The sequence below is a fragment of the Antechinus flavipes genome, chromosome 5 (assembly GCF_016432865.1).
Source record: "Antechinus flavipes isolate AdamAnt ecotype Samford, QLD, Australia chromosome 5, AdamAnt_v2, whole genome shotgun sequence".
Taxonomy (NCBI): Eukaryota; Metazoa; Chordata; class Mammalia; order Dasyuromorphia; family Dasyuridae; genus Antechinus; species Antechinus flavipes.
Window position 1 is genome coordinate 286,022,933 of NC_067402.1, and position 12,577 is coordinate 286,035,509.

General features: G+C 48.2%; 1 protein-coding gene across 1 annotated transcript in view; it reads left to right on the forward strand.

The window, feature by feature from the left end:
* TRIOBP (TRIO and F-actin binding protein) overlaps window positions 1-11,959 on the forward strand; it is a 74,674-nt gene extending 62,715 nt beyond the window's left edge. Inside the window, exons 17-23 of the mRNA XM_051961898.1 lie at window positions 3,808-3,955; window positions 4,781-4,883; window positions 6,401-6,560; window positions 6,905-7,018; window positions 9,467-9,553; window positions 10,519-10,682; window positions 11,297-11,959. Of these exons, the coding sequence (XP_051817858.1) occupies window positions 3,808-3,955; window positions 4,781-4,883; window positions 6,401-6,560; window positions 6,905-7,018; window positions 9,467-9,553; window positions 10,519-10,680 (774 nt within the window). The 3' untranslated portion in view covers window positions 10,681-10,682; window positions 11,297-11,959. The remainder of the gene's footprint in view (window positions 1-3,807; window positions 3,956-4,780; window positions 4,884-6,400; window positions 6,561-6,904; window positions 7,019-9,466; window positions 9,554-10,518; window positions 10,683-11,296) is intronic.
* The last annotated feature ends 618 nt before the right edge of the window (window positions 11,960-12,577 follow it).

Below are 12,577 nucleotides of genomic sequence, written 5' to 3' on the forward strand. Positions count from 1 at the left end.
CCCATAGTATTTTCCCACAAAGACCTTCAGCACGAATCTTTTCAGCATCGACCTTCTTTCCCGTACCCCAAGGCGTTCGCTCTCCAGGCCTGCCGCTTTTTTCTGCTTCTCGGAGATCCCGATAGCCGCCTGGCAATCACATCCGCCTCTGCTTTCTGTGCCCTGGGATGTAATTCAAATGGGACCGGGTGACTCACCCTAGTGGAGGATGGCCAGGTGTCTTCTTACCGTCTCCCCCTTATCTTGGGTTAAATTCCCTCATTAACCCCTTTTCATTCGGTCCTTTCTGGTCCGAGGATCGTTCGCCTCAGTGAGGGAAATTAGAAATGGAGGGCGTCATTTTCTCCGTTTTCCGCCGCTGGTCATCCCATTTACCTCCACTCATGGTCTTGACCTTTCGGTTGGGTCTTGAGGCGTTGGGGAGGTTGTTTTTTGGCATCTGTGGAAGCTGTGGGTCAGCCTGGGCTCCGGACTCCATCCTGATAAGACTCTGGCACTTTTTCATATTCATTCTTGGTTCCGTGTCCTAACTACCATTGTTGGCTTATAATCATTTTCAAAATTGCTTTATATCAACTTCATTTCCCCTACGTCTACTCCCCTTCTCTACTCAGTGACCCATCTCCAGTATAATTTTTTTTTTAAATCGGAAAAAAAAATTCAATAAGACCCACAAATACATCATAGTATTATTCTGAGTACATGAGCCCTCTACCATCCCAAAGAAGGGAGGAAGGCTGTTGTTGTTAAGTTGTTTTAATCATGGCCAACTTCTCGTGACTCCATTTGGAGTTTTCTTGGAGAGATATTGGAGCAGTTTGCCATTTACTGCTTACAGATAAGGAAACTGAGGCAAGCAGGTTTAAGTGACTTAGTCAGGATCCCACAGCTGGTAAATGTCTGTGGCTGAATTTGAAGGTGGATTCCCTGTTCTGTTCACTGTTGTTTTCCCAATTCTTTTCCAGATTCAAGTTTCGTTTTGTATTCTTTCTACTTACATTATTATAATGTAAAGTATACATTATTTTCCTGGTTAAGTCTTATTTCTTGTGGTACAGTAACATTCATGATATTGATATTTCATAATTAGCTGAGCCATAATTGACATGTAGTAGTTATTTGTTGCTAATTTTCCTCTATCGTAAAAAGTGCTACTGTGAATATTTTAATGTAAATGGGACTTCGGTTTCTGTCTTTGCCCTTTGGGGGGCATATGTCTAGAAATGGGCTCTCTGGGGCAAAGCGTATGATTTCTTAATGTAATTTAATTGCTTTCCAAGGTGGTAAGATCCCCTTCAAAATTCTGTTAATGTGCCTGTTTTGCCTCCAGTATTTGTCATTTTCTTTTGCTGTCAGAATCGCCCAACTGAGTTGAACCCTCGGAGTTCTTTTTGTTTTTTGCTGAGGCAGTTGGGGTTAAGTGACTTACCCAGGGTCACATAACCAGGAAATGTTAAGTATCTAAGGCCAAATTTGAACTCGGGTCCTCCTGACTTCAGGGCTCGTATTCTATCCACTACGCCACCTAGCTGCCCCATAGTTCTTTCAACACGTTTTTTAAAGAACCTGCAATTTGGGACATTTTTCCATATGGTTGTTGATAGCTTCTTTGAAAAATCTTGGTTCATGTCCTTTGATGCCTTATCTATTAAAGAATTGCTCTTCTTATGTCCTTATAACATTTTTATGTAACTTGAATAAGTTTTATTTGAACTATTTGATGCTGATTTTTCCAAGTTAACCATTTCTTATCTCATCCTAGCTGCAATGATTTTACGCTTAGAAAAAAAAATAACCTTTGTTTTCATGGAATCAAAATATAAGTCTCTCTCTTGGGTGTCCTATAAGCATTTCTAATTCTTTTTTGAGATGAAGAGAGACTATTATTTATTTATTTTATGAACTTTCACTTTAAAAAAAAAATTGAGTTCCAAATTCTTTCCCTCCTCCACCCACTAAGAAGGCAAACAATATGTTATCAATTATGCATGTGAAGTCGTGCAAAACACATTTCCATATTAGCCAAATGGCTTAAAAAAAAAAAAAAAAGAGTTCAATAGTTCTCCCTCTGGATTTAGATAGCCTTTTCTAACCTGGATTATCCTTTTCATCATGACTTGATTTTTCCTAACAACTCTCTTGATCTGTTTCTAGATGACTCATTTCATTTCCAAATACGGGATAATTGGATCTGTTCGTGTCTCAGACTCCACTGAAGGGCCCTCAAAGCTTTTCACTTCAACTTTTGCCTCATTCTAGTTCCTGTAGTAATGTCTCTTTCATAGCAGAGGGAGGTGTTACTCTTCAAACTGGAAGAAAAACTAAATCTTTCAGTTGATCGTTGTTACAATATAATCACTAATTTAAGATGTCCATTATGGAGCTCGTTTCCCCGTAGCGTTCCATCCTGCTTTTCCTCCATACTTTGAGAGTTGCAACTTTCTAGTCACTCAGGAATCATCCTATGAAAGATATTTCCTCTTCTTTATTTCCTCCATCTGATCCATTCCCAGAACTTCTGCCTTCATAGCATCTATAGTATCCGTCCCTTCTCCACTATCATCAGAGCACTTTACTTTAGAGCAGGAGTCCTCAAACTTTTTAAACAGGGGGCCAGTTCACTGTCCCTCAGACTGTTGGAGGGCTGGCTATAGTAAAAATAAAAACTCTGTTTCGTGGGCCTTTAAATAAAGAAACTCCATAGCCCTGGGTGAAGGGGATAATCGTCCTCAGCTGCCGCATCTGGCCCGCGGCCGTAGTTTGAGGACCCCTGCCTTAGACCATGATGACCTTTTCCTTCTTTTATATCTTACTTAAATTATCGCAATAGATTTCTTTTTTCTTTTTATTTATTCATTTGTTTTTTATTATAGCTTGTTATTTACAAGACATATGCATGGGTAATTTTTCAACATTGACCTTTGCACAACCTTCTGTTCCAACTTTTCCCCTCCTTCCCCCACCCTTTCCCTTAGATGGCAGGTAGTCCCATACATATTAAATATGTTAAAATATATGTCAAATCCAATATATGTATACATACATCTTGCTGCACAAGAAAAATCAGATCTAGAAAGGAAAAAAAACGAGAAAGAAAACAAAATACAAGCAAACGTCAACAGAAAGAGTGAAAATGCTATGTTGTGATTCCACACTCGGTTCCCACGTTCTCTCTCTGGGTGTAGATGGCTCTCTTCATCACTGAACAATTGGAACTGGTTTGAATCATCTCATTGTTGAAGAGAGCCGCGTCCATCAGAATTGATCATCGTATGACTATACGATGTTGTTGTTATTGTTGTCTAATTGAGCTCTCGGTTTCCATTTTCGCCCCCTTTCCAATATTTCCTCCAGTTGTACCTTCAGCGCGATATTCCATCTTTTATCTTACACAGGGCTGTTTCACATACTTCTGAGGGGATATGACAGATATAAATATAAGCATATATATACATTTATTTTTTATTTCTATTTATTTTATAAACTATGCAGAAAGATGTAAAAATCACTATTTCACATTGTTTTGAATAAGAATTTTTTATCTATTTCTAAATTGTTAATAATTAGGAACTACTTATAAAATAAACCAATTTTATAAGTTGTAAGCCATGTAGAAATAACAAACTAGGTAAATAAATTCAGCACTTGGAGGCATGTGTTACAGAACAAATGCAGGCCCTCTTCTCCACCTCTCAGAATTCCCTCTGCCTGCTCCCAGAAAAACCAAAGGGTCATTTCCCAGAATCCAGATAAGGAGAGTTCTGTCCTCCCTGCCCCTCAGTGACCCCTCTGCTCCGGCCTCTGCAGGAAGCGTGTGAGCGGAGCCTAGCGGAGATGGAGTCGTCCCACCAGCAGGTGATGGAGGAGTTACAGCGACATCACCAACGGGAACTGGAGCGGCTACAGCAGGAGAAGGAGTGGCTTTTGGCAGAGGAGACGGCAGCCACAGCCTCTGGTGAGCCCCCCCTCCTCGGCCTTTCCTGCCCTTCCAGCCCTAGATGGGAAACCTAGAAAAAGCTTGGGGACTGAAAGGAATCCCTATTTCATTGACTGTCATGGTAAGGAAGGGATCTCAGGGAGATCATGTGGTCTAAGATTCTTATTTGCTAGATGGGGAAACTGAGGCAGAGGAGGTAAATGATTTGCGTAAATCGAGGCGGTGAAAGGCAGAACCAAAGGTACTCTTGACCTTGATCGTTGAACATGACGTCATAAAGACCAACTCCCTCATTTTCCAGAGAGGAAAACTGAGGCTTAGAGAGATCATACATTTATATAGGAAAGAACTTGCATCTAGTCCACGGCCCTCATATCACAGGAAAGCAAACTGAGGCTCAAAGAATATCGGATACACACAGGATCATATAATCGTAGATTTAAAGTTACAAAGGATCACAAAGTCCTTATTTTTCTGCTTGAAGAAATTAAAGCCCAAGAAGTTTGTGGCAAAAAGCCTTCTTCTGAATGGTTGACACATTTTTAAAAATATAAATCTTTTTTAAAAATTATTTATTTAAAGAACAGCTAGAAGGCGCAGTAGATAGAGCCCCAGCCCTGAAGTCAGGAGGACCCGAGTTCAAATCTGGTCTCTGACACTGCCTAGCTGTGTGACCCTGGGCAAGTCACTTAACCCCAATTGCCTCAGAGGGGAAAAATTTATTCAGTATTTTATTTTCCTCCAATTACACGTAATAACCGTTTTTAGCATCCATTCTAAAGGAGGGCTGGCTTGGTGTCTAACAGCTGCCTCGTGCCGTCTTCTCTCTTTCTTCTCCAACAGCCATAGAAGCCATGAAGAAAGCCTTTAAGGAAGAGCTAAACAAGGAACTGGGAAAGACACGGAGTCTTCAGCAAGGCCCAGAGAGTCTCCGCAAGCAGCACCAGTAAGAGAAGGAGCTCGTGGAGTCCGTTGGGCGACTGGCTCCCGCCGGGTGGCCCCATGGGCGGCCCTTTCTGAGGGGGCTAAGCAGGGGAGCCGGTGACTGTTTGTCAGCCAGCTCTCTGAGGGGAAGCGCTTCTGCGCCCAGTCTGCGCGCTTCAGGCTTTCTCCCATCCTTTCCTTAAGTTTAGACAGGCAACCAGTAACTGGCTCTGGTTGTGGGATCGGCTGATTTCTGAAGTGGGGGAGACGTGTCTGTGCTAGCCGTCCCCTTCCCCACATTCGGGGAATCGCCATCCCAGCCTTCCTCTCCCTTACCTAGAGACCGCCCAGCCTGGAAGTGGGCTTTAACCTCCAGCCTTAATATTCCCCAAACTCACGAATTGCAGATTGCTGCAGTATCACACTTCACCAGTAGATGTCAGTACTCAACACGGATGTATAGATGAATAGGAGAGGGATCCTAGAAAGGGGATGTCACGTCTGGAGGGGGCTTAGAACAGGGGATGTCGGAGCTGGGAGGGGGTTTAGAACAAGGGATGTCAGAGCTGGGAGGGAGCTTAGAACAGGGGATGTCAGAGCTGGAAGGGAGCTTAGAACAAGGGATGTCAGAGCTGGGAGGGAGCTTAGAACAAGGGATGTCAGAGCTGGGAGGGGGCTTAGAACAGGGGATGTCAGAGCTGGGAGGGAGCTTAGAACAAGGGATGTCAGAGCTGGGCGGGATCTAAGTATATGATCTAATCCAAGGGTCCTTGACTCTCTCCATGCATCTTGGCCCTTTCTAGCATTTTGATGAAACCTCTTCTTAATTAGATGAATGTTTCTGAAAGCGTAAAATAAGGAAATAAAAAAAATTTTTAAAGGAAACCAATTCTATTGAACTATAGTTAACAGAAGCTTTTTAAGAACAGGTTCATGGATCCCAACTAGGCTTTTAATCTAGTGTAAATCTTCTGTTACACATGAGGAGGTTCGGCAGTTTTGATTTGCCCTTGAGTAGGTTAGCTTGGCTAGCTAAAATAACATGTGTTATCCTCACTTTTTGGACAACTGTCCCTAACTTATGACTCTGCGGAGGCCAGGGAGCCTTCTGTGAGGGCCTTGTGGGAGCTGGGCCAGAGAAAGGAAGTGCTTCTTAGTCGTCAGTGGCCTCTTGAGGGTCATGAGCCCCTTCCCTTCCTTCTAGGCCTCTGAGCTCTGATCACTCGGGAGAGGCCTTGGCCTGGTGGGTTGGGCTGCCTGGCAGGTGGGAGATGACTCATGCTTTCTTTCTCTCTCTGTCTCTCTCTCTCTCTCTGTTTCTCTCTCTCTCTTTGTCTTTCTCTGTCTCTCTGTTTCTCTCTCTCTTTCTCTCTCTCTCACTTTCTCATTCTCTCTGTCTCTATCTCATTCGCTATCTCTCAATCTCTCTGTCGCTCTCATTCCCTCCCTCCCTCTTTTTCTCCTCTCTCCCTCTGTCTCTCTCTCATTCTCTCCCTCTGTCTCTCTCTCTCCTCCCTTCTCCTTCTCCCTTGCCCGTAGGTCCGACGTGGATTCCTTGAAGCGAGAATTGCAGGTTCTCTCTGAACAATATTCCCAAAAGTGCTTGGAGATCGGAGACCTGACCCGTCAGGCTGAGGAACGGGAACGCATCCTACGGCATTGCCAGCAGGAAGGCAAGGGGCTCCTGCGGCAGAACCAGGTAGGCTCATGGGCTGGGGGGATGGGGAGAAGACGGAGAGAGGAGTTGAGCACATGGAGGGATGTCCCAGCATCTCCACGTGTCCTCTTTGGGAAAAATCCCCCTCCTTAGCCCTAGGAGACCCCGCCTTACTTCTGGGATCAGGACGAAAGCTTGTCAGCGGGCATCCTCGGCCCCTGCAAGCTCCGTGTCCCCGAAGTCCGTCACTTACCACCTATGTGACCTTGAGTAGGTCGCTTAAATTCCCCGCGCCTCAGTTTTCTGCACTGTTCAATAAAGGGTTTGGACTCCAGGATTCTGGGGGTCCCTTCCAGCTCTAACACTCTTGATGCTGTGGTTGCCAGGAGCTTCACTCCCGCCTGTCAGAAGAGATCGGCCGACTGAGAAACTTCATCGCCTCCCAGGCCTCCAGTGACGGCCTAGGACGCAACAATGAGAGGAGTTCCTGTGAATTAGAGGTGAGACATCCCTCTCCCCCACCCAGCAGCTTTGATGAGTGGCAGGAGCCCTGGGTCCCAGGTTGGTTTTGGAAAAAAGGCAAGCATTTATTAAACTCCTACTGTATACTGTATACCACCATGATGTTAGACAAGTAATTTCCTCACTGTAGGTCTCAGAAAGAGAAGGTTGGACTGGATGACAGCCAAGGACTGTTCCATTTTAAACCCAAAGATTCTAGTGATCACAAACTTCTCTACTGGGGTGATCCTAAAATCTGTCACGTGTGTCCGCTCCCTTCCTCTCTGGGACCGAACATGTCCTATCAGGTTTGCCTGAAATTGATTGAGAAATCCAATTAACATGTGCTTATCATCATCATTAGTAGTAAAAATTAAAATAATAATAGCCATCAGCATTTGTCCGGCACTTTAAATGAGATTAAAATCCTTCCTCAGTTTACCTTTGTGGCCACCTCTCGGGGCCCCAGTTAACATGGGCTAAGATGGCTGCTGAGGTCCATTCCAGCTCTAAACTTGTGAAATAATGAAGACTTTAAGTGTATTAAGTACTATTAACATCCCTATTTTTTAATGAGTTGTTTTGGTTTTTTGCTGCTTATACGTGTACAATAATTATTTTAATAACATTTCTTTATGAATCACGTTGGGAGAAAAAAAAAAACAAAAGAGGAAAACCATGAGAGGGAAAAAAAAGAACAAAAAAGTGAACTGTCGCTCCTATTTTTAATAGAAGTGACTTGCCCAGGTTCACACGTTATCAAAAAAAAAAAGATGGGGGAATTCAAGATCTGTGTGTTCTCGGTGTTGTGCAAGGGACATAAGGGAGGGGAAAAAAAAAACAAGAAATTGTGAATCTGGACGGCCAGGGGCCTTCAAAATTAATCAGCAAGGATTTATTAAGCACCTACTGTGTGCCAGTCATTGAGCTAGATCCAGGAGATCCAAAGACAACAGAATAAAATAATCCTTTCTGTTAAGTCACCCAGAACAGGCCTTCCCTCAGGGATCGAGGGAGCGTTACAAGGCCGCCAAAGGATTTACTTGAACCCTTGAGGAAACGGATGTTATCACCCATCTCAGTGATAGCTGACCGGCTCGGTCCAGCTTGGACCAGCTGATGTTACTAGGAGCCCCACGATGTGGGACTCTCATATTACAGAGAAGGAAATTGAGGCAGATAGAAGCAAAATATCTGTCTGGGGTCACGCCACTGGTTAATATCTGAGGCAGGATTCGAACTCCGGCCGTGCTGACCTAGAAAAATAAAACAGGTAACAAGGGAGAGGGAGAAAGAGAAAGCGTGAGAATATTGTAAGGTCTTCAGTCAATTGGAACAGCTGACAGATTAGGGAGGCCATAGGAAAGAGCCCTGGCTGTAGCCCTCGCTTTGGGGTCAGGGAAGCTGGCTTGCAGACACTGATCTAGCACGTATAAAGCCCAGGGTCTGCTGGGAGAAACTGCTGGGAGAAGTAAGCACAGGGGAAGGAGGCGGAGGCCCCGTCATCTGAGAGACATTTGGCAAACCTTCCCTTTCTGGGCGCGCGCTGTAGGAGTAGTGGGTCAGTGAGGGGAGCCTGTTTCCTCATCTGTAAAACTGGGTGGGAAGCGGCGTGGGCGGCCTTTCAGCCCTAAATCTCGCGGTTCCGAGAGAAGGGGAGACGGTGGGCAGAGGGTCTGCCCGGGGCGGGGGCGAGATTCTGCCAAACCAAGCACAGAAGGCTTCTGGGGGCTTTCGGGTAGGAAAACCGTTCGGGAAGACTCAAGTGAGGGGGGGCATCCTCTGGGGAAACCTGGATGTGAGTCTGTCTTCTGCAGGTAATCTCAGACAAATGTCTTTACCTTCAAGACTCAGTTTCTTAATCTGTGAAATGGCAGCTATAATAATGTTTTTGAAGAAAAACTTTTTTTTTTTTTTCCTGCTGAGGTAATTGGGGTTAAGTGACTTGCCCAGGGTCACACAGCTAAGAAGTATTAAGTGTCTGAGGTCAGATTTGAACTCAGGTCCTCCCGGCTTCGGGACTGGCGCTCTGTCCACTGCGCCCCCTAGCTGCCCCAAGAAATACATTTTATAGACACACTTTTTGACTTATATCAGTCATTGTTAAGAGGTGAGGGTCAGGGAACGAGCTTTTGCCTCCCCCCTGCTCAAAATCCCCCTCGTAACCAGGAAGGAAATGGAATCATCGTACTTTCGTCTCCTCCTTCTCCGATTTGTTGTAAAGAAAAATCATTTTGCTAATAAGCTCAAAGTGGGATAAATGTATTCTGGAATTCAGAGACCCTCAGCCAGACTCGGATAGGGAGGGGAGAGGAGCCTTGAATGCCAGGCAGAGACTAGACTGCGCTGGAGGGCACCAGCAGGGAAGCGGGGCCTGGCTCTCCGAGCCTGGGAGCCCTCGTGGTTCCCCCCGGAGCCAAGGGGTCAGGGCTGCCCTCCCTCCGCAGGTGCTGCTCCGGGTGAAAGAGAACGAGCTGCAGTATCTCAAGAAGGAAGTGCAGTGTCTCCGGGATGAGCTGCAGATGATCCAGAAGGTGGGACCGCTGGCGGGAGCCCAGGGGGGGCTCTGGGGCACGGGGGGGCAGGCAGGGCTGCGGAACCGGCCTTGGTGGGGAGGCTGCTGAGCATTGTGGGAGGGTCGGGAACCCTTCACCCCCCTCCCAGCTCCGACATCCCCCGTTCTAAGCCCCCTCCCGGCCCTGATGATTCATACTCTCAGCAATGACCCCACCCTCACTGCCCGGAGCCCCTGGTGGGAGCCAGAGAAGATAGAGAACGTAGATAAGCTGCCCCAGTCCTGCTTTACTCCATCGGTGATCGGTGCCTGAGGCAGGGCCAGTCCAAAGGGGAAGGTCAGGAATGACTAGGGGAATCCAAGGGGGCTGCCTGGAGGCGGTGGTGTGAGGCGCCCTTTCCAGAAGAGATGGGAATTCGGGCCTGGGAGAGGGAGGAGGAGCGGAGGCCAGAAGCCTCTCCAGTCTAATCTAGCCAGAGAGAGGCTAAGAGCAGGAGGCCTTGGATGCCGGAGAGGCTGGTAGTCTGTGGGAAGGCCTTGGATGCCGGAGAGTCTGGTAGTCTGTGGGAAGGCCTTGGATGCTGGAGAGTCTGGTAGTCTGTGGGAAGGCCTTGGATGCCGAAGAGGCTGGGAGCCTGGCAGAAGGCCTTGGATGCCGGAGAGTCTGGGAGCCTGGCGAAGGCCTTGGATGTCGGAGAGGCTGGGAGCCTGGCAGAAGGCCTTGGATGCCGGAGAGTCTGGGAGCCTGGCGAAGGCCTTGGATGCCAGCAGAAGAGTTAGAACTTGGCTAGCGAGATCTCTTGGGGCCACATTTGCGTTTCCTGCATCGTGGCCGACTCGTCTCCCAGACCCGAGGCTCTCCACGGCCTCAGACCCGGGCCTGTCCGGGCCCCTGCCCCCGAGCAGAACCCCTGCCTCCCAGCTGCCCCCCCCCCGCTCCCCGGGAAGCCGGGACGAGCCTCAGGAGGCCTCTGCCCTGTGCAGGACAAGCGCTTCGCCTCAGGGAAGTACCAGGATGTCTACGTGGAGCTGAACCACATCAAGTCGCGGTCGGAGCGGGAGATCGAGCAGCTGAAGGAGCACCTGCGCCTGGCCATGGCCGCCCTGCGGGAAAAGGAGTCCATGCGGAACAATCTGGACAACTAGAGGTGAGCGGGGGCTCCCAGGGAGGGACCCCCTGCCCTCCGCGGCCCCCATCCTGGCAGGAGACCACTCACAGGGCCCCCCAAGAGACAGATCAGGTGGAGAAGGGCCCAGCACCTGGGGGAGCTGGGAAGGACCCCAGGGGTGGGATAGGGCTCCGTGCTTAGACCTAGGGATTCTCAGGCAGAGCTGAGGAGGTATGGGAAGCGGTCGGGGACCCGGGGTGGGGAGGGAGCAGAAATAGTGATGATGACCATGATCTCCCTCTGACATGTTCACGAGCTTGTAAGCTGCTTTAGGGCAGGGGCTGTCTTTTGCTTCATCCTCACACTTAGCACAATGCCTGGCACACAGTAAGTGCTTAGTAAATGCTTATTGATGTGCTGCTTTGGGCCTCAGTTTCCCTTTCTGTAAAATGTATTTGGCTTGGATAATCCATAAGGGTTTTTAAAGACATCACTCTCCCAAAGCGCCCCTTCAAGGCGGACCAGGCAGGGACTATTTAATAGATGAGGAAAGAACGGAGAACTAGGAAATGGGAGACCCAAGTGTGACCCTGGCTTTGCTGTGTGACTTAGGGGAGCTGCTTACCCTCCCTGTGATCCCTCCTGTCCTGCAGGTTCCAGTTGCCCCACCCCCGTTGGATCGGGCCGGCAGAAGGGAGACGTGGTCTCGCCACTCCCGAGGAGACCAGAAGCCAAGCTTTCTCACCACGCCTTCATGGGCCGCGCGTACACACACACACACACACACACACACACACACACACACACACACACACTCTGCAGATCTGAGCGCGCCCGTCACACTGGGTCTTAACTTGCACCTTCTTCGGGATTTTATATGTGAAAAGATTTTTATATAGATTTTTTTCCTCCTCTTCCCCCAAAGAAAAAACACTTTATGTCCTTTTTTTGTTTCGTTTTGTTTTTTAAGAGTGCCTAGGACCGAGTGGGCCCCCTCCTACCCCGTGGCCCCCACGCCGGCAGCCTCGGCTCGGTCCCGGGGGTCAGGCGGCCCCCGGGGCTCAGTCTGGAAGAGGAGGACTCAGCTATTCCCTCCCCTCCCCCTTCCCCGCCCCCCACCTCCTTCACTGCTGCCTGCTGTGGGCCTCTGGCTGCCCCTGCCATCCGGGGCCTGTGGATGGACGGACGGACAGATGGACATTGGGAGGGAGGAGCTGGGCCCTGAAGCCCTGAGCCGGACCGCGGAAGCCAAACAGTGAAGGCGGGGTGCCCTCCCTGCACAGCAAAACTTTTAACTTAATAAAACATCCTACTTAGCTCTGGGTCCTTGGTCCCTGGGAGAGGGAAGTGGACGTTGTGAGGGAAGGGGGGCTGGCCTTTCTGCCCCTCTGCGTTCCAGTAATAAATAGGATCAGAGATTTGGCACTGGAAGGGGCCTTAGAAGCCACCTAACCCATTTAACAGATGAGTAAACTGAGGCCCAGAAAGAGCCAAAGCTAGTATTGGCAGTGGGATCTTGGGAATGAATTTTTCAGCTGAGCAAATCGAGCCTCAGGGACATTGTGCCGTCATTTGGCTTTTTAAAAAATTGACTTAAATTTGCTTGATGAGTTTAGGGATTTGGATTTTGTTTTATTTTTACATCACGGTTCCAGATAGAGACCTCCCTTGTGAGCACAGCAGTTCGACCAAAACTGACGATAGCCAGGCAACGGCAGGTTCCAAGCGGTTCCCTTTGTGTTCCCCACCCCACCTCACCCCCCGGCACGTTCCCCTCTTAAGGCCCCGGAATGACCCAACACATGTTTGGGTGCAAGGCAGCCGGGGGTTGACAAGAATATAACCCTCCGAACCCTGCCCTCGGTGAGAACTATAACACATCGAACCCTCTGTTCCTCAGTAACACGTTGAACCCTCGGTTCATTACAAAAGTA